At 41.6% G+C, this 27,688-nt stretch overlaps 1 protein-coding gene and 1 non-coding gene across 2 annotated transcripts in view; both read left to right on the top strand.

Moving 5' to 3' along the window:
* LOC132871269 (syntaxin-1A-like) overlaps nt 1–27,688 on the top strand; it is a 422,244-nt gene that overhangs the window by 388,905 nt on the left and 5,651 nt on the right. The window contains exons 7-9 of the mRNA XM_060905390.1: nt 14,907–14,980; nt 18,161–18,298; nt 26,611–26,721. Of these exons, the coding sequence (XP_060761373.1) occupies nt 14,907–14,980; nt 18,161–18,298; nt 26,611–26,721 (323 nt within the window). The remainder of the gene's footprint in view (nt 1–14,906; nt 14,981–18,160; nt 18,299–26,610; nt 26,722–27,688) is intronic.
* On the top strand, nt 20,214–20,377 carry LOC132871997 (U1 spliceosomal RNA). The gene has a single exon (XR_009651363.1). It is a non-coding gene; the product is annotated as a U1 spliceosomal RNA (small nuclear RNA).

Raw genomic sequence — 27,688 nt, 5'->3', positions numbered from 1 at the left:
ATTTTAAGACAGCTTTGCACTGGACCTTTTTGTTTTCACATACAGTACATGCGTGTTCCCGATTCAGAAAAACTCGTCTCTTCATGGGAATTGTAGGTGCAATTGGTAATTGAGTGATCAATCTCATTAAATCTGAAGGTTAATAATTAAATTGAATCAGTCTCATTGAATCGTTTTCATTGAATCAGTTTCATTGAATCATACCATTGAATCAGTCTCATTGGATCAGTCTCATTAATTAATACCATTAATTTTGGTGCTTAATAATAAATTACCAAACAGCTAAATTGTGGTATATTCCAAATTATTATGATCACTTACTGTATTACACAACTTATATGCACCTTGGAATTCTTTCAGAGTGTGTGACTTCAAGATATATGGAAGCAAATAAACACACAGTTTCAATAATAATTGAATTTATTATAACAAAGATAAAATTGAATAATGTCAGCAGATATATACATATAAACAAGCATCAACGGTGTGTGTTATGTGTGTGAGAGAGTGATTGAAATCTTATCTGAGGTATGTGTGTGTGTGTTTGTGTGTGTGTTATCTGAGGTGTGTGTGGTCGTGACCACGTGTTTCTAAGTACAGCAAGAGAGTTAGCTTTGGTTGCTAATTGAGATGTGTTGGCCACGTGTGGAGACACAGATTAGCCTTGTGTCGCTAGCTAAGACAAAGGAATGCTAGCTAAGGTGTGTTTGTGTGTGTGTAGCCTAAGCAAAAGTTAGCATGGATTGCTAGCTAAGGTGTGTTTGTGGTAAACAAAAGGTTAGCCTAGCTTGCTAATGAGACAAAAGAATTAGCCATGTGGCTAGCTAAGGAGGGTGTGTCACCACATGGGGTTTGAGAACAAAGGATTTAGCTCTGGTTGCTAGCTAAGATGTGTTGGCCACGTGTGGAGACACAGATTAGCCTTGTGTCGCTAGCTAAGACAAAGGGGTGCTAGCTAAGGTGTGTTTGTGAGGCCTGTGGAGGAGGGCCGCCACGTGCTCCCTTGAGACAATACAATTAGCTCTGGATGCTAATGAGACAGAAGAATTAGCCGTAGCAGCTAACCCACTAGCTTTATAACATTACCAAATTCACTGAAACCTTGATGAGGTCAAAATATGTGTAAGAATGAAATTAAGAGTGTTAGGAAGGAATAGAAGATAGCATGCAACCTGTCTATTAAACAATTGAGAGAACATAGAACAATTATGGAACACAAAATCAGTGTGCACACTTAAACAGTTCCTGAGTTTAAATTCACACTGCTTCATAAAAGGTAATTCCTAAGACTAGGTTTTGCCCAAATGCCAGTCTTACTTCAGTATCTTGCTTATAGCAAGATTATGGAGATATGTCCAGAGACTTTGGAGTTTCCGTTGTGAAGGCCTCCGTGAGGCCCTTCCGTGGAAAGCAGAGGATTTCTTGGTTCGAACGCTTCGTAGTTCATGATGAAGAAGTCTCTGATCAACAATGTGCACAGCGATTTATTAGAAGGAATCCTGTCGCTCCTAACTTTTAATTAAAACTGCTTTGGGCTGCAGTTTTGTACGTACTTATAAGAATAAAACCGGTTGTAACTCATCTGAGTTAGATCGCGCGATTTTGGATTTTTACCGTGGCCAGGGGTAAACAAAGAAATCGCGCTGAATCGTGGATCTTGCAAGAAAGACGTCTTTTCTTGGGTTTTCTGGTGCAGGGTCCTCCTTATGTCCGTGTGCTGAGTTCACGCGGAGCCAAAAGAGGGAGAAGGAAGCGTTGCTCAGTTGCTTATACCTTCCTGGAGGATGTGATGTTGGTGATCCTGCCCAGGCGTGACGTAGGTCAACGCGGAAGTTGGCTGATGGGAAATGTAGTTTCTTAAAGGGACCGTGTGTGTACCTACAGAATTAATCCGGCTAATAAAGAAAACATTCTACCATCAACCAGTAATGTGTATAGCACAGCAGGGGGTGGGATTCACAACGAGTAACAAGTGCTATAGGTGTAGCATCAAGGTTTGTCGCAGCAATATGAAGCACATTGTGTATTGTGTTTAAACATAGCTACGTACCAAACACTAAAATGTTTGTTTTTTGCAGAAATCAGTAAGGAGTAAAAGTTTTTTTTATTCATTCTGTCCCCCCCGGTTACATATTGAACATACTTGTACAAAAAATAGCCTGGCCCTGAAATCTGCTCCCTGAAAGACTGTTTGGGGCGTATCATTTTATTAAACACCACACCTGACCAAAGACTGGATGGAACAGTAACATTTAATGGTTTTAAATTGAGCAGTTTTGATCTTTATCATCACCAATAAGGCTATTTCTAGATCCGAAATGTTCCCTTGCTGATTTTGACATGTAACAACCAAAGAACAAGACTCGATTTTTCTGTCCTTGGGTCATGTTTGTCTCAGTCATTCTTTCTTCTTCTTCTCTCTCAAACACACACTTACCTGTAATTGAATTAGAGGTACATGCAGAGCACTTTGCTGTCCTGTGTGACGGGCCTCCTCTGCCACTTGCACCCACACAGTTCTATTAATTCAGCAGCACTTGCTAATTAACCTTGAGCTCGGACAGGTGATTAAGGATTGCAGATGGAGGTGTTTAAAAATTCAGCATGCTGGAGAGAGAGAGAGAGAGAGAGAGAGAGGACCAAGGGACACAGATGAAGGAATCAAACTGGGAACTGATTAAGCATATCGATTTACTTAAGGGAATTAGTCGTTTAGAAAATTTAGATTTTCGATTTGACATAAATGAGAACCCAAACTTCCAGTGGCATCCAAAAGTCAGAGACCACATTTAAAATTTGAAAATAAAGTTTTAGAATTTTGAAAATTCCAAATCAAAAACGGGAAATTTCTAGGTCCCTATTTAAATGTAAGCTAATTAAATAATATTGGCTGATGTTGAGCGGTCAAGTCAAAGTCCCTCTCACGCCAGAATCTGGTCTTTCCAGGCAGTCTCCTGTCCCAATACTAACCAACTCTTTAAGGCATATGGATGTGGCTCCGATCTCCGCTTCTATAGCCCTCGACCTCTCGCTTATTATACAGCTAGGGTTGCAGTGGGGGGCTAGTCCTCTGGTAACTGCGAGAGTTTGACTTCCCCACTCACATCTGTATTCCAGCATGCCTTGCCAGACGGTAGTAGGTACCATTTTTATAATGTTTTTTGGTATGACCTGACCACGAGTAGAACTCGGAATCTCCCAGTCAAGAGGTGGACACACTAACCACTAGGCCAGCTCGCAGTCAGTGTTGAGTGGTATATCAGATATATTCCATTCATTGAGCATGATATTGAACAAGTCGAAAATCAGTAGCTGAATGGAATATACCATGAAAAAAAGCCAGCCAGTATTATTATTGTTGTTATTATTCTTCTCTCTGTGTTCTCACGGAAGGCGGTTGCATTTCTCTGCTCTCCTCTCCCTTATTTTCCCTGCTTGTGCTCCTCTGTCTCGTCTCGTCTGTCTATACTTTTGAGAGACTCTCTCCGCACTGCTCTCCAAACTAAAAAATCATGGAATTGATAAACTGATCTCTTAACGAAATTGAGACAGTTTTCTCGACGAGAAGCCTGGGTTTGGGGGAACCCACCTGTCCTGCTGAAATGCTCGTCGCTGGCTACACGATGGATGCGTGGGAGCAGTGGCAAGTCGTGTGCCTGGCGATTCTTTCTGTGGAGGACATTGAAGACATCTACCTATTCGGAACCATGATTACAGGACTTTTGCTGATTGGATTAGGCATTGCCCTGGTTTATCGAGGAAATCAGAAAATGGTGACAGCTGTTCAAAGCCCCATAAAGCTGCCTGACATGATTGAAGTGGTGGGCAGAGCTGTCGGCACTCAGACTGTGGCTATTCAGAACTTGAACCACAACATGGATGACATCATGGAGAAGCTTTCGGCTTTGCAAAGGAAATGGATTGATTTGGAGACCAGAATGGACAAACAGAGTGGTCATGTAAAAGAATGTGTCTACTCACCCCAAGACCAAACAATCCCAATCTTATCTGCTTTCGGCTCCCTCAGACAGCACTGGCCTCGGCCAAGGCCGTTGCTGGGACAACATCTCCCCCTGAAGGTCACTGCTGTGAGATGCTCTCGCATTCCTTCCCCTACTTCCTGCGGTCACCACTTTTACCCCCAGTATGACAAGCGGGTGCATGACCAGCGCCGTCATGGCTGCAGGAACAGACGGCTGCTTGCTTGCACTGGGTTACCTCTACCTCCCCCCTCCCCCTTACCCCCCACCCCTGATCGCCCCCTCCCCCCCAAGTCCTGAGTTTTCATGTTGTAAAGTATACTTGTGTTATTCTGTGCTTATGTGCTGAGGTGTTTTTTTAATGTTCCCACACTGTACTCCTCACAGGAGCATAGTGTGTGGGTTGCTTTTTTTCTCCTCCCCTCTCCTCATGGTACTCTGTATTTTTCTTTTCATCCCTGTCTTCCTGTCTTGTCTACTCCCCCTCTGTCAATTGTGTGTACGTGTGTATGTAAGGACAGACTGATGGTCAATTTCGCTGGTACTTGTGACTAGTGACAAAGGGTTCATTCATTCATTCATTATACATACACATTCCTATTGGGTGTTCAACATGTCTTTCTCTTTCAAAATTCTCTCTAAATTTTCCATATTTAATTAAGCAAACCTGGCGGCCATGTTTGTTTCCAAATTGTCAGTCACTCGCTAGCACAGAAGTTTTACATCTCCGACACGTGGTGTCATGCTGTCTTGACAACCATGCAATATCGTGAACCATATTCAGCGCTCATTCTCCATTGGGTAGAGTGATGTAATGCATGTGTAATACATGTAGGATAAGCGATATGCTAACAATATTGCATGTTATCGAACCAAATGAATGAAACCGGCTAGAAGGGAATAGAACATGTTTTTATTCCATTGAAAAAGTGTCCTGTATGTTTCATAATTTGTCACATTGACTATGTTTAACTCCTTTGTACATGAGACTTATCCCCTCTATCAGAGCTCGTGTTCAGACAACACACCAACAGATTTGATCTAATATGGACCACCAGCTTTTACACTAACTAGACTTGTGGAGTCTGTGCCAGCTCAAGTTCATACCATCATTAAAGCAAAAGCGGGCATATCAATTACTCAGAAATTCTGAAATTCATGTAAATATTTCTCAGGTTCTAATTTTCACTCAAGTTATTTCTAGTAATGTCATAATAAAATCCTTTGTGTTCAATTGAAAAGGAATGCCAAACAGAAGCTTTTTCACTTTTGGATACCACTGTACATTCACTGGCTATTTTTATGAGGAACACCCATATATCCACCTGCTGTTTTCTGCAGTTCTCTAAAGCCAATCCTTTGACACCAGCACAATGCATCAAATCATGCAAATACAGATCAAGAGCTTCAGTTAATATTCACTAACATTCAAACATTAGAATGGGAAAAATTGTGATCTCTCAGTGAAGTGTGACTTTCTTTCACTGTGGCATGGGTGTTGGTTTGAGCCACATGGACTGGTTTGAGTATTTCAGAAACTGCTGACCTCCTGGGGTTTTCACACACAGCAGTCTCTAGAGTTTACACAGAATGAATGGTACAAAAAACATCAAGTGAGCGATCAATGACCGTTCTGTGGGTGGAAACAAACGCCTTGTTGATGATAGAGGTTAGAGGAAAATGGCCAGATTGGTTCGAGCTGCCAGGAAGGATATTATAACTCATAGCAACTCTTTACAACCATGGTGAGCAGAAAAGCATCTCAGCATGCAACAGCAGACAGAAGACCACATTGGGTTCCACTCCTGCAGCCAAGAACAGGAATCTTAGAATCAAGAACAAATTCCTATTAAAGTGGCCGGGGAGTCTAGATTTAGTAGGCTCCTTGCCTTTTCAGTTAAAATGTAAAAATAAATAAATCACGTCATGTTTTTCAGCAAAGGAAATTACAAGAAGAGAAATACAATCACCGTTGTATTTAAACTGTGTTGCTTGAGTTCATGTTTAATTATTTACCCGTTATAATTTTCTTGTGGCTGATTTTTAGTTACATTATTTCAGCAATAAGATGTTTGTCCCCAGTGTAAAATTGAAGGGTTTTATAATTAGTACTAAAAATTATACCCTCACAAGGACATGGCCAGGTGGCTGGTCTGGACATGTAACAGCCTTTTCACCCACAGTCATGTAGCTCCAACCATGTACTCAGACACACACCAGAGTGAGTGCAGTGTGTCTATGAGCTCAAATGAGCAGTTCTGGCTGATTATCCTGTGGTGCCATCTCTCTCTGCTGGCATGACCACAGAGCAGCGTCTGGCTCTCAGCACTCACTGACCAGCAGGATATTGTCCATTCAAGTCCAGAATATTTTACCAATATGACTCATGTATCAAATTATTTTTAGTGAAAACAATCGAATACAAACAAATCGGAAGGCCCAGATCCAATACCAGCCTAAAAGGCTTTATTGGATATGACACATTTTCCAATCCATGCATCGGTATACTTTATTATCTTGTAGGTGAGCCTAAGACACAATGGGTATGATATTTTATGTATTTTAAAGCTAGACGGCCTTTCGATTTCATAAAATCTGTGAAATTTAGTTCCCTCTGAAATTTGGTCATTGTGATATATGCTTGTGGCAGCGGGGGCGTGATCAAGCGCCAGTCTGTGACAGGAGGGCGGAGTCAGGGAAGGTAAGTGGCAGAATCACTACACCTGATGTCAATTAACCTGTGTCTGTGTGTCTTCCCAGTGACCGCGCCCTACTTAAGGAGGGAGAGCGAGAGCAGAGGAGCTCTTCCCCGAACCAGACGCCAATTGTGTGTGTGTGTCTGTAAATTTCGCAGTAATTGTTTGCTGAAAAGTGTAGCAATAAAACGCTGTATCAACCTGAACTCTGTCCTGCCGTCTTCTGTGCTCCACCCTTATACAAGAACCGCTACAGTGGTGCTGAAACCCGGGATCTGGAGCGCAGACGCCGAACAGCCCCATGGAGTCTTCCCCATTCACCGACCTGGTCCACGCCCTCGCCACGGGCCAGCAAAGCCAGCACCAGGCACTAGTCACGCTCCATAAGGAGCAGGAGCAGCAATTTGAGGCCCTGGTGTTGGCCCAGCAAGAGGATCAACAGGCGTTCCGGCACCTCCTCGCGTCGGCGGGGTCTACCAATGCTCCCACCGCGGGCCCGTCCCCCCTCACCCTGACAAAGATGGGCCCGCAGGATGACCCTGAGGCTTTCATCACGCTCTTTGAGCAAGTCGCGGAGACCTCGGGGTGGCTGATGGATCAACGCGCAGCGCGCCTCCTCCCCCTGCTAACGGGGGAGGTGCAGCTGGCCGCGCTACAGCTCCCCGACGACTGCCGGCTGGCTTACGCGGACCTTCGCCGGGCCGTCCTCCAGCGTGTGGGGCGCACCCCCGAACAGCAGCGCCAGCACTTCCGCGCTTTGTGCTTGGAGGAAGTCAGCCAGCCGTTCGTGTTTAGCCAGCAACTCCGGGACGCCTGCTGGCGGTGGCTGAGGGCCGACAACCGCGACGCCGAGGGGATCGTCGACCAGGTGGTACTGGAGCAGTTCATCACACGCATGCCAACAGGAACCGCGGAGTGGGTCCAGTGCCACCGCCCGGCGTCGCTGGATCAGGCCATCGAGCTGGCGGAGGACCATTTGGCGGCTGTCCCGGCGGCAGGACAGCAGACAGCCTCTTCTCTTCTCTTCTCTTCTCTTCTCTTCTCTTCTCTTCTCTTCTCTTCTCTTCTCTCTCCCTCCTCCTGTGTTCCGTCCTCACCCCATTCCCCCACCGTGGAGCCGCCCTCGATTGGGCCGGAGCATATTGCATACCGGTGAGTATTCAAGGGGATACATATCAGGTGTTGGTGGATTCCGGTTGTAATCAAACCTCAATTCACCAAAGCCTGGTGCAAAATGAGGCATTGGGGGGAGCACAGGGGGTGAAGGTGTTGTGTGTGTGCACAGGGATGTTCACAGCTACCCTTTGGTGTCGGTCCACATTTTTTTTCCGAGGGAAAAACTTTATAGTAAAGGCAGCGGTTAATCCTCGCCTCACCGACTCGGTAATTTTGGGGACTGATTGGCCGGGATTTGGGGAGTTGATGAGCCTTTTAGTGGAGAGTGGGTCCTGCCATACTTCAGCAGGGGAGGTTCCGGTGTCGCCTTGGCGGGAGCAGCTGTCACAGAGCCGTCTACGTCATCTCCGCGTCAGAGTAAGGAGCCACAGGCTCCTCCTCTCTCTCTCAGGGAATCCCTCGCGGATTTCCCGTTAGAACAGTCGCGAGACGAGACTCTGCAGCATGCCTTTGACCAAGTGAGAGTAATCGATGGTCAAACGCTCCCGCCGAACGCCACCCTGTCCTTCCCCTATTTTTCTATTATGAAGGATAGATTATACCGAGTGACGCAGGACACTCAGATGAAAGAGCAAATCACGCAGCTGTTAATTCCAAAGAGCCGCAAGGAATTGGTATTCCAGGCGGCTCACTTTAATCCCATGGCTGGACACTTAGGGCAGGATAAGACACTAGCCCGAATAATGGCCCGATTCTATTGGCCGGGGATTCACTGTGATGTTCGTAGGTGGTGTACGGCGTGCCGCAAATGCCAGTTAGTAAATCCAGTGGCCATTCCAAAAGCGCCTTTGTGCCCTCTACCATTAATCGAGACCTCGTTCAAGAGAATTGGGATGGATCTCGTCGGGCCATTAGATCGGTCAGCACGAGGGTACCACTTTATATTAGTTCTGGTGGACTATGCAACGCGATACCCAGAAGCAGTGCCTCTCCGCAATATCTCAGCATGCAGTATTGCGGAGGCACTCTTCCACGTTATCTCCCGAGTTGGAATCCCGAAAGAGATTCTGACTGATCAAGGCACCACGTTTATGTCACGGACACTGCGCGAACTGTCTGGGTTATTGGGGATTAAGCCGATCCGCACCAGCGTGCATCACCCACAAATGGACGGTATAGTTGAACGGTTAAACCGCACCCTCAAGAATATAATTAAAAAATTCATAAGTGAGGATGCACGTAATTGGGATAAGTGGCTTGAGCCCTTGCTGTTTTCAGTGCAAGAGGTCCCCCAAGCCTCCACGGGGTTCTCCCCATTCGAATTATTATATGGGTGTAAGCCGCGCGGCATTCTAGATGTGCTGCGGGAAAATTGGGAGGAGGGACCTTCACAAAGCAAAAACGAAATTCAATACGTTATGGACCTGTGCGCAAAACTCCACACCCTCACCCTCCTAACCCAGGAGAATTTGCGGCAGGCCCAAGAACGGCAAACCCGCCTGTACAACAAGGCCTTAGAGAGTTCGCACTGGGAGATAAAGTACTCGTACTGTTGCCCACATCGAGCTCCAAATTGGTCGCCAAGTGGCAAGGACCCTTTGAGGTCACATGGCGAGTCGGGGATGTCAACTACAAGGTGAGGCGAACGGACAGGGGTGGGGCGCTACAGATTTACCACCTCAATCTGCTTAAACTCTGGAATGAGAAGGTTCCCGTGGCATTGGTGTCGGTGGTTCCAGAGAAGGCGGAGCTGGGGCCGGAGGTTCAAAAAGGGGCATTAGCGTCACGTACCCCTCCGGTCCCCTGTGGAGACCACCTCTCCCTGACCCAAATCGTGGAGGTCGCCTAGTTGCAGACCGAGTTTTCGGATGTGTTCTCGCCCCTGCCCGGTCGCACTGACCTCATAGAGCACCACATAGAGACGCCCCCGGGGGTGGTAGTGCGTAGCCGCCCTTACAGGCTACCCGAACACAAAAAAAGGGTGGTTCGGGAAGAACTCGAGGCCATGCTCGAAATGGGCATCGTCGAGGAGTCCCACAGTGACTGGAGCAGCCCGGTGGTCTTGGTACCCAAGGCCGACGGGTCGGTCCGGTTCTGTGTGGACTATAGAAAAGTCAACACGGTGTCTAAATTTGACACATACCCAATGCCTCGGATTGATGGGTTGCTCGATTGACTAGGCATGGCTCGCTTTTATTCAACACTGGATTTGACAAAGGGATACTGGCAGATCCCCTTGACTCCACTATCCCGAGAAAAAACGGCCTTTTCCACACCGTTCGGATTACACCAATTCGTCACACTTCCTTTTGGGCTGTTTGGGGTGCCCACTACGTTTCAGTGGCTGATGGACAGGGTCCTCCGCCCCCACGCCACTTATGCGGCCGCTTACCTCGATGACATTTATATATTGTCTATAGCAATGACTGGCCGAGGCACCTCGAACATCTGAAGGCCGTCCTTAGGTCGCTGAGGTGAGTGGGGCTCACAGCCAACCCAAAGAAGTGTGCGATTGGGCGGGTGGAAGTACAGTATCTGGGCTTCCACTTGGGCAACGGGCAGGTGCATCCCCAAATTAACAAGACGGCAGCAATTGCAGCCTGCCCCAGGCCCAAGACCAAAAAGGGGGTGAGACAGTTCCTGGGGCTGGCTGGCTATTATCGTAGGTTTATACCCAATTATTCGGACGTCACCAGCCCGCTGACTGATCTGACTAAAAAGGGGGCACCAGATCCGGTCCAGTGGACGGAGCAATGCCAGTGGGCTTTCTCTGAGGTAAAGGCTGCACTGTGTGGGGGGCCACTTTTACACTCCCCTGACTTCTCTCTCCCCTTTATGTTGCAGACGGATGCGTCGGACAGAGGGCTGGGGGCTCTTTTTTCCCAGGAGGTGGAGGGGGAGGACCGCCCAGTCTTGTACATCAGCAGGAAGCTGTCGGTGCGTGAGGGGCACTACAGCACCATCGAGAAAGAGTGCTTGGCGATCAAGTGGGCGGTCCTCGCCCTCCGTTACTACCTCCTGGGACGCCCTTTCACCCTCTGTTCGGACCAGGCGCCCCTCCAGTGGCTCCACCGCATGAAAGATGCCAACGTGTGGATCACCCGTTGGTATCTGGCACTCCAGCCCTTTAATTTCAAGGTGGTCCACAGGCCGGGGGCGCAGATGGTCGTGGCGGACTTCCTCTCCCGTCGGGGGGGGAGTCGGCTGCAGGCCGGATGTCCGCCCGGCCTGAGTCGGGCGGTGGGGGTATGTGGCAGCGGGGGTGTGATCAAGCGCCGGTCTGTGACAGGAGGGCGGAGTCAGGGAAGATAAGTGGCAGAATCACTACACCTGAGAACAATTAACCTGTGTCTGTGTGTCTTCCCAGTGACCGTGCCCTACTTAAGGAGGGAGAGCGAGAGCAGAGGAGCTCTTCCCCGAACCAGACGCCGATTGTGTGTGTGTTTCTGTAAATTTCGCAGTAATTGTTCGCTGAAAAGTGTAGCAATAAAACGCTGTATCAACCTGAACTCTGTCCTGCCGTCTTCTGTGCTCCACCCTTATACAAGAACCACTACAATGCTTATTTCTGTAATATTTTGCAAAATATCAGGCCATTCTGTGGCTGGGAAGTTATTTAATTTGAGAGGATTCTCTAGCAAATAATGTGCATGAAATCACTCGCTTTGTGCAGTCAAGCAGACAGAGGAAGTTCGTGTGCGCATGCACAGGTTTACCTTGACCGTGCACTGACAGTTTCATCATTCTGTTGCTAAACGAACAGCTGATCACACTGAGGTGCTTGCTGACCACCGATATTTATTAGTTTGGTCCTGCGTTTCCTTTCCTTCGCAACAGAACGTCTTTTCTTCTCGTTTTCCGTTACTGTAGTCGTTTTTTCGCATTTCATTCGCACACTTGCATCCTCCCATTTTTCTTTCCTGTTTCAAATTTGTATCCCACAATGCCTTGCGTGAACAGAGAAAGCCCACCACATGATGCATGACGTAATATCTTGAACTGGGTCATGGTGAAGCAGGAAAAAATAGCAGAGAATTTAGGGCCACGTGGCCCTAAATTCATTGATTATTCTGTTTTTAAAAAAAAAAAACTAATAAAATTGGAAATCTGTGATTCGAATTCAGTAGCTTTTGTTCCACTAAACAAAAATAATTGTGTGTCGGGGAAAATTATTTTTATGACCTACACTTGAAAAACCTGAAAGGCAGTCTACCTTTAACAACAAAAGTTGATTGCTAATAGGATATAAGTATTGTATGATCAGTATTGATATCGGTATCAGTGACTATGATATTGGTAAAGTATTGAAAATGGAAAAGGTTGGACAGGTTCATACTGTTATACAAAACACAAAGAAAATACCAATCAAATAAAGGCACTAGAAGGGACAAGCCACATATTATCAACAGCAAAATCAAATCACTTGAACTGAGGATAATACTAAAGCTGTACACCAAATTTCATCCAAATCCATTCACTATTTTTTGAGTAACATTGGGAACAGGCAAAATAAATCCTGGATCCGCATACATATCCTGCTTTGCATCACAATCTAATCAGTTGTTCCTTGGCCCCTGGATCACCTTTCCACCAAATTTCCAAAATCTGTTCACTACTTTTTGAATTACATTGGGAACAGAAAAACAAACAAACGGAGGCGAAAACATAACCTCCTCCAACAAAGTTGACTGAATTAAAAAAAAAAACCAAACACTACATTAACTCTGCATAAAGATGCTACAAGGTATAGTTTACTATTTGCAAAATATTTTGTTTATATAAATATGAATAGCCTTCACTTCTTTGCCACTAATTAGATTAGAATCCTTTAAAAAAAAAATTGCGCTGCGTCTACTGGAGACATTTTGTTAGGTGTATGATGGTAGGAATTTTGGATTAAATTATAGGCAAGTTTCCAGTGAATGGTGAGCAGACTTTTTTCTTTTCTTAGTCTCTTAGCCTTTACTAAGAGCAAAAATAAGTAAAAAGCAATAACTTAAGAGTAAATCTGTTGGAAAATGTGGCATATTCTGGTGTAGTGCACTGGGTTCACTTATCCGCTACCTAATAAAATGCCAACTCAGTGTATTGTAACATCCAAAGAAATGTGGGCTTTCCCCAGCCACGTAGTAAAATGTCACTTTAGATTGATGGAAACAAGGTTCACTTTTAGTGTTTGACATTTTTTGAAGGGCACCCGATAATTAGACATGTTAAAAACAAAAGGTCCAAAATTGAATGGAATCAACATGACGAGGCTTTGGAAAGACCATTGTTGTTGAGTCACTAAACCTCAAGTCCGAGGTCTCAAGTCCGTCATTAAAAAAAATTTCGAGTTGAGTCAGAATCGAGTCCACTATTGATCCGAGTCAAGTCTGAGAACAAGACTCCAACCGCACCATTTGATGGTGGCTGTCGTTGCCTTTATGTGAAGCCGTCTCTGCTACTGTATTGGACTAACGTTACTGCTTGACTGCCCCATTAGTGAATAGGCTACAGATAAAAAGCTTGTTCATCACTCAGCAAGCCCTGTTATCAATAGGGCAAATAACATGAGAGGGAGTTAACACTAGCTAGTTCATCAGTCAGCAAGCAAGCCCTGCTATCACCAGAGCAATGACCATAGCGTGTCATAAATTATGTCACACTTTTTTGAGATATTGAGATATAACTTGTGATTTATAACCCACCTTCTCTGGATGGAGTCTTGCCAAATGACAATTTGAAGTTCGAGGTTGTCCCCGTCGTGTCCTCGATAGTGCTTCCACATATGGAACACACAGCAGCGCATTTTGTCCCAATGCACGAGAAGTCTGTATAAGCAAAGCGGACAATCCTAGGGGCTTCTCTCCAGGCATTTTAGTGCCATTAACATTAGTTTGTTCCTGAACATGAGAGTATGCATTCTCTTACACAAAATTAACATAAAAATAAATGTAGATATAAATATGGCAAATTATTATGGCATGTTACAAAAAATAAAGAAAAAATCCGAGTCCTCGTCTCCAACTTACGAGTCCGAATGCAGTTCATGCACGAGTCCGAGTCATCAGCGCTCAAGTCCAAGTCAAATCATGAGTCCTTAAATTAGGGCACAAGTCAGACTCGAGTACTACACGCCTGGCAAAGTCAAAAGAAAGTGCAGAGGGTATGAAACAAACAAACTAGTAAATGGAAACATGGTACAGGTGACCACCATCAGGGAAGGAACTAAGAAAGGTGGAGGCAGAACAAACCAGCACATGGTACTTTTGTAATCAGAGCCAAGCAGTGACAAACATGCACTGTGAATGTATTTATAATATATCATTTAATCTTAGATGGTGTATTACAATATGTTTATATGTTAATCTGCTCAGTGACTGAATGCGCCCTCGAGCTGGGTAGTACAACAATATAAAATCAATATCGTCATAAATTATGTCACACTTTTTTGAGATATTGAGATATAACTTGTGATTTTTTTTTAGTTTCTTTATTCCTTTTTATGATAATTATGAACAAATTACAAAAATTAAAATTATTAAATTATTTAATAAATTACATGTAATAAACAATAAATTATAATTTTTATTAGAATTTATTCACAGTGTTCCATTTTTTCTTCATTTCCATTTTAACTAGACATCAAATAATTTTTGTTGATATTAAGTAAAATTATTGTCCATTTTTCTCAATTTTATTCTTTTTTTTTAATGCAAACCAACTTTTTTTGGCAGTTTGTCGTCAAACATGTATATCGTGACACACTGTGTCTCATATAAATGTCTTCAAGTATTGCAAATATATTTGTCATATCATATGCACACACAGGCACACAAACATACAGTCTAGTTATTTGCCAATAATATTTGCCTATTTTATTTGATTCTGCCTTTATGCAGTTATGTGACTGAGAATATGCGACAGTTCTATTTCTGTTGTATACATCATGAATGAAAGTGTAATAATGTAATCTTCTCTCTGATGCAGTCAGACTTGTTTTTATGCTGTCTGTGTGTCATGATCTTAAATATATTGAGATCAGGGAGTGTAAAACGCATTACATGGCTTGTGAAGTAAGTGTGTGTGTGTGTGTGTGTGTGTGTGTGTGTGTGTGTGTGTGTATTTGTAGCTGGAAGGAATACGACAAACGAGGAGCTAGAAAGCATGCTGGAAAGTGACAACCCAGCTATCTTCACTTCGGGGGTAAGTGGAAGTTAACGCAGTCGTCATAATGACTGAATAGGTCATAACTTGGACTTTAATTAGTGCATTTTGCACCTAGATGCAGCTAAGAGTGGGCGTGTTCATGTGAAAACAGTTAAGTTATTCCACAAAATCAAGTTGTATATTAGCTGGGAGCCGACGAGGTGCTTAGCACCGAATTGGCCATAAGCCATATACAATGAGATTGAGTGTAATACAGTGGTGCTTGAAAGTTTGTGAACCCTTTAGAATTTTCTATATTTTTGCATAAATATGACCTATAACAACATCAGATTTTCACACAAGTCCTAAAAGTAGATAAAGAGAACCCAGTTAAACAAATGGGACAAAAATATTATGCTTGGTCATTTATTTATTGAGGAAAATGATCCAGTATTACATATCTTTGAGAGGCAAAAGTATGTGAACCTCTAGGATTAGCAGTTAATTTGAAGGTGAAATTAGAGTCAGGTGTTTTCAAATCAATGGGATAACAATCAAGTGTGAGTGGGCACCCTGTTTTATTTAAAGAACAGGGATCTATCAAAGTCTGATCTTCACAACATGTTTGTGGAAGTGTATCATGACACAAATGAAGGAGATTTCTGAGGACCTCAGAAAAAGCATTGTTGATGCTCATCAGGCTGGAAAAGGTTACAAAACCATCTCTAAAGAGTTTGGACTCCACCAATCCACAGTCAGACAGATTGTGTACAAATGGAGGAAATTCAAGACCATTGTTACCCTCCCCAGGAGTGGCTGACCAACAAAAATCATTCCAAGAGCAAGGCGTGTAATAGTCAGCGAGATCACAAAGGACCCCAGGGTAACTTCTAAGCAACTGAAGGCCTCGCTCACATTGGCTAATGTTAATGTTCATGAGTCCACCATCAGAAGAACACTGAACAACAATGGTGTGTATGGCAGGATTGCAAGGAGAAAGCCACTGCTCTCCAAAAAGAACATTTCTGCTCGTCTGCAGTTTGCTAAAGATCACGTGGACAAGCCAGAAATCTCTTGGAAAAATATTTTGTGGACAGATGAGACCAAAATAGAACTTTTTAGTTTAAATGAGAAGCGTTATGTTTGGAGAAAGGAAAACGCTGCATTCAAGCACAAGAACCTTATCCCATCTGTGAAACATGGTGGTGGTAGTATAATGGTTTGACCCTGTTTTGCTGTATCTGGGCCAGGACGGCTTGCCATCATTGATGGAACAATGAATTCTGAATTATACCAGTGAATTCTAAAGGAAAATGTCAGGACATTTGTCCATGAACTCAGTCTACAGAGAAGGTGGGTCATGCAGCAAGACAATGACCCTAAGCACACAAATAGTTCTACCAAAGGATGGTTAAAGAAGAATAAAGTTAAATGTTTTGGAATGGCCAAGTCAAAGTCCTGACCTTAATCCAATCGAAATGTTGTGGAAGGACCTGAAGCGAGCAGTTCATGTGAGGAAACCCACCAACATCCCAAAAATGAAGCTGTTCTATATGGAGGAATGGGCTAAAATTCCTCCAAGCTGGTGTGTGGGACTGATCAACAGTTATTGGAAATGTTTAGTTGCAGTTATTGCTGCACAAGGGGGTCACACCAGATACTGAAAGCAAAGGTTCACATACTTTTGCCACTCACAGATATGTAATATTGGATCATTTTCCTCAATAAATAAATGGCCAAGTATAATATTTTTGTCTCATTTGTTTAACTGGGTTCTCTTTATCTACTTTTAGTGCTTGTGTGAAAATCTGATGATGTTTTAGGTCATATTTATGCAGAAATATAAAAAATTCTAAAGGGTTCACAAACTTTCAAGCACCACTGTAGTGTATGTAGTGTATGTATCCATATTCACTGAATTTTGAGAAACAGAGCATTTTTATTTTTATTTACTGCAAATTCGATAAATAAAAACTTTATACAAAACATCCGACAAAATAATTTCTGCTTAGAATGTAAACAAATGGCGAAATGACAGTAGCAATTTGTGAAAAATGCTATAAAAATAAATCTTAAAAAATAAAAAAGATACGTTCTTACCATCAAATACTTTCATTCCATATTTTGTTGCTGTTTTTTGTATTTTTGGGGGTTTTGTTTTCGAGGAGAGTTTATTTCGTCTTTGGTTGGTTCAGCAACACGCACCGACATTTTGTTGTTCTTCTTTAGGGTTTTTTGGTGGTTTGCAAACCAACTTAAAGGTGCATTATTGCCACCGACTGGGCTGTAGTGTAGAACAGGAGATATTGGGTGGGGGAAAAAAACTATATTCTTTTCGCTATTTCTATTTTTTTTTAAATACTTGATAACAAACTGACTTGATGCGTTCCGCCATTTTGTTTTTCTCTATTCATGGTATATGAGCTGATAGCATAGTAGTAGAGAGCGATTGCTCTTATCCAGTGAATGTGGATAGAATAATTAGTTATTCAAGTAATGTAACTGAATATGAGCAGATAAAATACAAATATAAATAGAGGTGCATCATTTGTTTGTTATTGTTTGTTTGTTGAGTTGAATTAGTCTGCTGGTTGTCGTGGAGTTCCGAATGCAAGCCTGAAAGATGGATTTCTCCTGATCTTAGTCTTCTATAAACAAAAAAAAAGAGAAAAAAAAAACACGCCTCCTTCCAGCTGGAATCTGAATACAGATATTTGGAGCATTAAACAGATTACAGACACAGAGAGTGCAAATATGGAATTTTTATTGAAGAGGACTATCTGCAGGAATAGTAGTTCCTTCATTTGTTTTTCATTTGTTTTTGCATGGCGTAACGAAAATCTTAAAATGCATATACAAATAACATTTGTTCTTTTGTTCTGTGTTAATATGTTTCAATTTAGCACGATTTCCAGACTTTTTCTCAACAATGTATTTTAGAAATATGTTTATTCCTTCATCGAAATCCTGTATGGTTTTGTACGGTAAGTATGAGAGATGTATTCATCTGCTCCAGGCATTACAGGTATTCAGGGATCTATTGAAATTCAAGACAGAGATGCTTCAGCCCTTCTAGCAGACTGAACAAATCTCAATTGTACCCCAGAATCATTTTGATTTCAACTGTGGCACTTCCTAACAGGAGATTGCCAAAGCCAGAGGTCAGAAAGTTGGATGAAAATTGATGGAAAGCTGCTGATTTTGTGTGCGTGTGTGTCTCTCCCTTCCTTTGTTTAGATCATCATGGACTCCAACATCACCCAGCAGGCCATGAACGAGATTGAAACCCGACACAATGAGATCATCAAGCTGGAGAATAGCATCCGCGAGTTGCACGACATGTTCATGGACATGGCCATGCTGGTCGAGAGTCAGGTGAGAGAGCACTCTCCATTCCTTCTTGCACCTCGAAACTGGTGCTTTCTGTCTCAGCTATGGTTTCTACTGACAGATGGCCTCTCCATAGGAGGGGGATTTATTTCACTGCTGCCCCATGGCCATGGCATCATACTCAAACGTGCACATACAGGAGCACTCTGGGATGCATGCTGTGCGTCTTTGAAAACCTTGTTAGAGAAGGCCAGTACGTGTTTCCGCCAATTATGTTTATGCTGAGTGAAAACTACATCAGTGTCTGGTTATAAATCTCATCTCTTGTTCCACACTCCCCCGATACTTGTCTCATTCTTGAGTCCAGGAAATGACATCATATTTACCAACTGCCTGAAACATTTAGCAGCAAAAAGTGATTTAAAAATCCGAAGAAATCCTAAAATGCCCATTAATTTTACCAAGGTTTGTGCTACATGTAACTACACACAGCGAATGTAGCAATTTGGCTAATTTTGCGAACTAGAAAACAAAGAAACACATACCCTGTGTCTGAAATCACTCACTCATTCACTACTCCCTACTCCCTATATAGGGAATTAGTGAGCTCATTGATAAAATTAAAAAACTCTTTCAGACACTACTCCGTCACGCCGTTATTTACGTCATTAGTGTCACACAATTAAAACATGCCAGATCAGTCAGCTGGTGGGTTTTCAAAATAATAAATACATGCATGTGTTTTTGTAATAAATACATGTCATACTGAATGTATTTCCCACATTAATAAATACAAAGTACTTTGTGTCTGCTGCATCTTTTAGTTCTTTTAAATCAAGGCTGAATACTTTCTTCTTCACCGCTGCCTTTTATTAAATCAAATTTGAAGCTTTTGATTTGATTTCTTTCAGCGCAACCACAATGCATGATGGGATGTATTGCTGGATTAGTGACCATCGGTTATACACTACTTTTCATGATGCATTGCGGGATACTTTGAGTGCACTACATAGGGTGTAATAATTGTCACTATACATTGGACACAGGGATAGAAACACTCACACACCAACAAAAAAACAACCAGTATGCACAAACATGTTTAAAGCAGCAACAGCACAGAAATATGCAAATTAAATGTCTTTCTCCTAATCCTCTAAGCTCCTAATCATGCACATAGTTGGAGTCATTCTGTTAACTTATTATTATTATTATTATTGTTAAGAATGCTCTACATTCTGCCTTAAGCTTGATGGTGTATTAGGGCCACTGTCGATTAAAAAAAAAAATACAGCCCTGAGGGAGGGTATAATATTCTGAGGAAAATAAACTCAGAATTTCTGAGATTAAAGTCATAAATATATGAGGGGGAAAAAAAACTCAGATATTCTCAGATTAAAAAGTCACAAATTTATGAGGGGGAAAAAAAGTCAGGAAAAATTGGGGGTGGGGTAGTTGTGTATTCCAAGAAAAAAAACTGTATTTCTCAGATAAATGTTGTACATTTATGTGAAAAAAAAAATCAGATATTCTCTCCGATTATGATTTTATAAATTTGTGAGGGGGAAAAACCCCCTCAAATTCCGAGATTAAAAAGTCATAACTTTCTGAGGAAAAAAAACTCAGAGAATAGCTTTTGTCAAGGAGCAAGATCACTTCACTTTCTAAGACTGGATCAACATCACATCACACCACAGATGTCACGGCTGAGCCGAAAGTTATAGGAAGTGCAGTTTTCCTCCTTGGTTGTGCAATATATATATATATATATATATATATATATATATATATATATATATATATATATATATATATAAAAAATGGAGCAAAATTTAATTTTAAGAAATTTAATGAGAAAATTTTAAGAGAAATTTAAGAGAATTTCAACTACATTTCTCAGAATGCACTGCAGACAGCAAGCAAGTGATTGTTGCACTTCCTGGATATAACAGGAAATAATAGGAAATGCCCCTGGCAGGGGTAATACCATGATAAAGAAAGTGGTTTGTCCAAAGTGAGGCCCAGCCATTGCACTCAGGCTGTGCTGACCTTTGCGAATTCCTCAAATGCAGGAATCTCGACTGCATAATTTCTGATAGTGGGGGACTGTGTTCACGCTCTCCCCTTTCACATTTATTTGGGTGGCATGGTGGTGTGGTGTTTAGCACTGTCACCTCACAGCAAGAAGGTTCTGGGTTCGAGCCCAGTGGCTGACGGGGGCCTTTCTGTGTGGAGTTTGTTCTCTCCGTGTCTGTGTGGGTTTCCTCCGGGTGCTCCGGTTTCCCTAGGTTGACGTGGGGCGGCCTTGGGCTGAGGTGCCCTTGAGCAAGGTACCTAACCCCTGACTGCTCCCCGGGCGCTCTGGTGTGGCTGCCCACTGCTCTGAGTGTGTGTGTGTGTTCACTGCTTTGGATAGGTTAAATGCAGAGGATGAATTTCATTGTGCTTGAAGTGTGCATGTGACGAATAAAGGGTTCTTAGTTCTAGTCTGCGTGGGTTTCCTCCAGGTGCTCTGGTCCCCCCCCCCATGTGGTTAGGTTAACATGGGGCAACCATGGCCTGAGGTTGGGCTGAAGTGCTCTGAGGAAGACACCTAACCCCAAGCGCTGTAGTATAGCTGCCCACTGCTCTGGGTGTGTGTGTGCGCTCATTGCTTCAGATGGGTTAAATGCAGAGCAGGAATTTCACTGTGTGCTTAAGTCTGTGCTTGAGTGTACGTGCGACAGATAAAGGCTTGGCTGCTTCTTCTTCTTGAATGTCTAAACCGCACAGGTTTGTTTATAGATGTATATTTATTCTGAAAGAGCAGTTTCCTGTTACTTCAGTGTGTGGATTCTTCTCATTTGCCCAAGTATCTGTCTGAAACGGCTGAGCTGAGGGTTATTGGAAATGTAGTCTTTCCTCCTCAGTTACACAAAAGAATATATAAAAAAGAATTTCCCAGAATGCACAGTAGCCAGGAAGTATGCGATTGTTGTCTCAGAGAATATCCAAGTTTTTTTTTTCATAAAAATGTGACTTTCTTTAGTTTTGGAATTTGAGTATTTTTCTTGCAAATTTATGGCTTTATGATCTCATAGTATCTGAGTTTTTCTTGTAAATTTCCAACTTCAGTGTTTGAAATTGTGAAGTTTATTCTCAGAATATTACCCCCTACCTCATGTCTGTATTTTTTTTTTTAAACCTAGTAATATGCCATAACGGCCCTAATATCCCGTCATACTTAAGAGGCAAAATTATTGCTGCAACCGAAATGGTAAGTGCATCTTAAAAAATTAGAATATCGTGATCGATAAGCATCTTCTGGACAACTGTTGAGTCAGCATTCTTTCCCATGATTGTGGTTGTGTGTACTGAATTAGACCGAGAGATACACGGTATTTTTATACTGTGTTACTCAAACTTGAAATGAACTATTCTAATATTTTGAGATTTTTTTTGTGTGCTGTAGGCCATAATTATCTCATCTCATTATCTCTAGCCGCTTTATCCTGTTCTACAGGGTCGCAGGCAAGCTGGAGCCTATCCCAGCTGACTACGGGCGAAAGGCCATAATTATGAAAATTAAATTAGAAAAATGCTTGAAACATTTTAGTTTACATGTAATGAGTCTAAAATATATTACATTTCCAATTTCTTAAACTTTTAAGCCCTAGGGTGCCGAGACGGTATGGCTTGCCTAGACAGACACACCCAAAATTAATCAAAAATAGTGCCACAATTATCAGCTCAATATACATTTATTTTGGTTTGTATGGATATATGAGCACTCAGAAATATATCTTCAGTGTCATTAACATTGGGATTGTTAGTGTACTTGAGTAAACTGTGATTTCTGTAATTTCTAAAAAACAAAAAAATAAAAACAAAAAAATAAACCCACCCAGGCCATTCTGTGGCTGGGAATTATTTAATTTGAGCAGATTCCCTAACAAATAATATGCATGAAATTGCTCACTTCGCACAGTCAAGCAGACAGAGGAAGTCTGTGTGTGCATGCACAGGTTTACCTTTGACCGTGCACTTGACAGTTCCATCATTCTGTTGCTAAACGAACAGCTGATCACACCAAGGTGCTCGCTGACAGCCAATATTTATTAGCTTGGTCCTGTGTTTCCTTTCCTTCGCAACATAACGTCTCTTCTTCTCGCTTCCCGTCACTGTAGTCGGTCTTTCACATTTCATTCACACACTCGCGTCCTCCATTTTTCTCTCCTGTTTCAAATTTGTATCCCACAATGCCTTGTGTAAATGGGGAAAGCCCACCATGTGATGCATGGTGTAGTATCTTGTATTGCATCATGGTGAAGCAGGAAAAAATAGCAGAGAATTTAGGGCCACATGGCCCTAAATTCATTAATTGTTCTGTTAAAAAAAAAAAAAAACTAATAAAATTGGAAGTCTGTGATTTGAATTCAGTAGCTTTCAGTCCACTAAACAAAAATAATTGGGTGTCAAGGAAAAATCCTTCTATGACCTACACTTGAAAAATCTGAAAGGCAGTACAGCTTTAAATTACTGATGGAAAATATTGAACTTTTTCCACGATATTAAAATTTTTTGAGATGCACTAGTAGATGCACATTCATAAGATGAAAATAAAATTGAAAATGAGCTCCAGTGGCACTTTTAAGGGAGTCAAAAATCCAACATGGCATAGTCAGGAATTAAGATTGAAGCGCCTGAGCTAAGACGTGTATGTATATGTGCTTTCACTTTGTTTCATGTGAATATTGAAGGAAAGGTCCACCCTGAAACACATGAAATTGTTTTGTTTTTTAATTGAAATATGTATGATGTACTCAGCAATTCTGGTACAAGGTGACAAGCACGATGGTGTTGATAGCAGTGTCAGCATTAAAGTTGAAGCTTTGATGGCTGATCAGTTTGAGCAGAATGTACAGGTAAGAGAGCTGGACAGACTAAAGGACTAAAGCACTGCTGCATCTCTGTCTTTCAGTAAAGCAAGGGCTAAATCTCACATACCATGATCAGCAGATAGTTGAATGGTAATGTAGGAAATGGCAATAAAAGGGAAAATAGGCCAGCGTGGCAATGGGGGGGGGGGTTTAAAAAAAAAAAAGTAATTCTTGGATGCCACATAAGATCAGATGTTAATTTTATAGACCAAGTCATTCAGGGTGGATTTTTTTCCTTTAATGCAAAGCTTTTATGTCAATCATGTGCTTTTCTGAATATTGTGTGTGAAGTATTCATGTATGTTAATAGCCAGAATGGGAGAGTCTATTTATTTGATTTAATAATTGATTTGACTAACCTGCACCCTCTCATTCTCAATCCCTTATGAAAATGAGGTGAGGTGTGTGACCTGCACAGAGTCTTGCTCGGTCCTTGGTGTGCTCTCTCTCTCTCTCTCTCTCTCTCTCTCTAATAGGCCTTTAATAATGTGCTGTGAACTTGGGGTCTCCACTAACCTCTAGAGGTAATTTCTGTGTTAATCTACACTTTTACATGCATAGTATTTATTTTCAGCTGCAATTATTTGGTAATGTGTTATATTAAGGCTTCCTAAACTAACATTATTTACTTCAATAGTTAACATTAATAAATCATGAATTTCATCATTAACAAGCCAGAAGTAAACACTTGTGGGCATGCTGTTATAGGAAAATAATCTGTCCCGACGCAACCTAGAGTAACTCAAGAGTTGATTGTTTCACAATAATAGTACTTCCTGAAGTGTTTTATTCCTCTTATAATAAAATACTTTGTATTTTGGCAAAGATTCAAAGGTATACTTTGTTAATGAAAGACATATCATAATACTTAACTCATTTAAGTGGTACCAGGCTTGTAGTACTCGAGTCCGACTCGTGCCCTAATTTTAAGGACTCATAACTTGACTTGGACTCAGACTCGTGCATTAACTGCATTCGGACTCGTAAATTGGAGACAAGAACTTGGATTTTTTTCTTTATATTTTGTAACATGCCATAATAATTTGCCATAAAATATTTATATCTACATTACTTTTTATATTAATTTCATGCAAGAGAATTCACATTCATACATCATGTTCAGGAATAAACTAACATTAACTAAAATGCCTGGAGAGAACGCCCCTAGGATTGTCTGCTTTCGTTATACAGACTTTTCGTGCAGTGGGAAAAAAATGCACTGCTATGTGTTCCATATGTAGAAGAATTATCGAGGAGACGATGGGGACAACCTCAAACTTCAATCGTCATTTGGCAAGACTTCACCCAAAGAAGGAAGTAACACGTTATGTTCATTGCTCTGTTGATAGTGGGGTTTGCTTGCTGATCGATGAACTAGCTAGTGTTAACCGTCTCTCACGTTATTTGCCCTCTTGAGAGTGGGTGGGGCTTGCTGAGCGATGAACAAGCTTTTTATCTGTAGCCTATTAACTAAAATGGGGCAGTCAAGCAGTAACGTTAGTCCAACACAGTAGCAGACATGGTTACACATAAAGGCGGCAACAGCCACCATCAAATGGTGCGGATAGAGTCTTGTTCTCGGACTCGACTCGAAATTTTCTTTAATGACGCAGACTTGAATATCAAGGACTCGAGACTGGACTCGGACTTGAGGTTTAGTGACTTGACTACAACAATGAGTGTTACATTTAAATAATATTTGCTGGTGTTGAGTGGTATATCAGATGTATTCCATTCCATGTAGTATGATCCTGTGAACAAGTCAAAGACGAGTTCAGTATCATGCTAGCTGAATGGAATATATCTGATATACCATGAAAAAAAGCCAACCAATATTATTATTATTATTATTATTATTATTATTATTATTATTATTAGTAGTAGTAGTAGTATACATACACACTCTATACATATCAGCATATCACCATTCTCGAAGGCCAACGTGAGCTTACCCACGAGTCGGCGCTGTCAGCGCAGCAGTGAAGTCACCTTCCAGCCGGTGTAGTGTTCAGCATTAGTGTTAGTGAATGCTAATAAAGTATTCAAGCCAGTCATATCTATTGAGAGCAAGTAGCACAGGTTAATGACCGAGAAACTAATATTTCTGTCTCCAGACTCTTCTTCCACACACGCTTGCTACAGTATTTTTCACTCATACTTAAGTATTCATTTCTCTGTGTAATTTATTTAGTTACTTTTAAAATCAACATCAACAACTACACACAACGGAGTGACCTGGCAGCCAAAATTCTCTCAAAATCTTCTGTATTTAACTAAGTAAACTTTGCAGCCATGTTGGTTTACAAATTGTCACAGTCCCTTGCTAGTGCAGAAGTTTTACATCTTCACCGTGTCTCTTTTCCAGCTTTTCGATGTCCATTGGTATGTTTCTCTCTTGTAAATAAATGCATGAAGAATATCTAGTTTTGGTAGCCTTTTGGATGTTCAACGCGTCTTTCTCATTGGACATTCGCATCAGCTCCGATGTGTGACGTCGTGTTGTCTTGACAACGTGTAATATTATAACAATATTGCATGCTCATTCTCCATTTGGTAGAGCGATATCCTACATGTATGACAAGTGACATGCTAACAATATTGCATACTGTCAAACCAAATGAATGAAACCAGCTAGAAGGGAATAGAACACGTTTTTATTCCATGGAAAAAGTGCCCGCTATGTATAATAATTAACATTGTAGAACGTCATTCCCTGTCTGACCTCTCATTTTCTTCTTTCATGGAGTTAATAAGAAAAAGAAAATAATAGCATCTTGTCATATTCATGAGGAAGTGGAAAGTGCAAAGTCCTCTGTCATTAGCACCATGTCATTAACATGGTGGAAAGCAGAGTGCTAACACTGGAGGCTCCTTCCTCCATCATGTTAAATAAATGTAACATGTTATATAAACCTTTCCTTCCTTTCCAGAAACCTTCACCATGCCAACAATCATCTTTTTATTTATGTTGGCTTAATTTTACTTATTGTTGGAATGAATATTGATTAATGCAGGCATTTATTTGGTTTATTTAAAAAAAAATCAAGCCATACAAGTGTTAGTTACTTTGTTAATGATTCATATGTAGAATGTAGAATATGTTGAATGCATTACCAAATATTCAGTAACATGGATTTATTTGTTTTATACGCACCTCATTTTCCATTTCTGTTTCTCACCATCTTCTTATCGTCCAACAGGGTGGGCTCATGAACAACATTGAATGGAATGTGCGTAATGCCCAGGAATATGTGGAAAAAGCCAAAGAAGACTCTAAAGCAGCTGTTAAAGTGCAAAAAACAAGCAAGGTGGTGAGTAACATCTTAATCAGTCCACAGCTGCTCTCTAAAACCACTATTCTCTTTTTTCCTGTCCTTTTCTTCCTTCTTCCTTGCTTCCTTCCCCCCTGCCCTGCTCGCAATACTCCGTGTGCATGGTCAGGGAGAAATGATTGACCGTATAGAGTATAACGTGGAACACGCAGTGGATTACGTGGAAAGGGCCGTGTCAGACACCAAGAAGGCAGTAAAGTACCAGAGCAAAGCACGGAGGGTGAGTCAGACAGCCATCATGACCATTGTGTCCGTGCTTCTGTTCATCCTTCCATCTCATATCGCTTTGATTTATGCTCATGCTTGTCAATTTCAGACAGAGACAAAAATGAGTGAGGTGTTCAAGGAGCCAAAATAAAGCCAAATAAACCCAAAGAAAGGCTTACTGCATTTTTTAGTCAAGATATGATGACATGTACCGTATATATTGATACAATTATATTTCTGATTTTTCCCCTTTATAAACTTAGCAGCCGCTTCTTCACCAAATATAAACAGAATACAAGAGAAACCACAAAAGTACATTTGCAGGTCATTAATGAAGTTGAGTATTCTTAACTACATACTGTAAGCTAAGAACCGCCTACATTAACAGTTTAACAGGAAGTGGCTGATTTACTGACACTGCAAATGACCGAACATGAATCTTGTATCTTTTCTAACAAACCTGGAATAACTTGACATGATGCCATGAATTTTTTTTTTGTCTCTGAAAAGTTTTCAGTATATGAAAGTGTCAGGAACTAGTCAGATGGCAGGTTGAAGGGTTATGAAGCTTGTATCCAGCTAAGTGGATCGCAGACTGAGTGTCTGAAGCCAAGACTGTCCTTTTTCCAACTTTCAAGGAGCCTATATTTGTTATTCCATGAAATCAAGTTGTACATGACCTGATAAACGACGAGGCGTGTAGCACCGAGTTGGCTATGGGCCATGTACAATGAGATTGAGTGGAATAACTGTTTTATTCTGTCCACATTCACTGGATTTTGAGAAATGGAGCATTTTTATTTTTTGCAAATTTGATAAATAACTTTATACAAAACGTCTGACAAAATCATTTCTGCTTAGAATGTAAACAAACTGGCGAAATGACAGGAGCAATTTGTGAAAAATGCTATCATAATTCTTGAAAAATAAAAAAGATACATTCTTACCATTAAATACTTTCATTCCATATTTTGTTGCTT

This window comes from Neoarius graeffei, chromosome 23 (genome assembly GCF_027579695.1).
Source record: "Neoarius graeffei isolate fNeoGra1 chromosome 23, fNeoGra1.pri, whole genome shotgun sequence".
NCBI lineage: Eukaryota > Metazoa > Chordata > Actinopteri > Siluriformes > Ariidae > Neoarius > Neoarius graeffei.
Note: the sequence above shows the minus strand (reverse complement) of the source record. Positions and strands in the feature narration are given on the sequence as shown.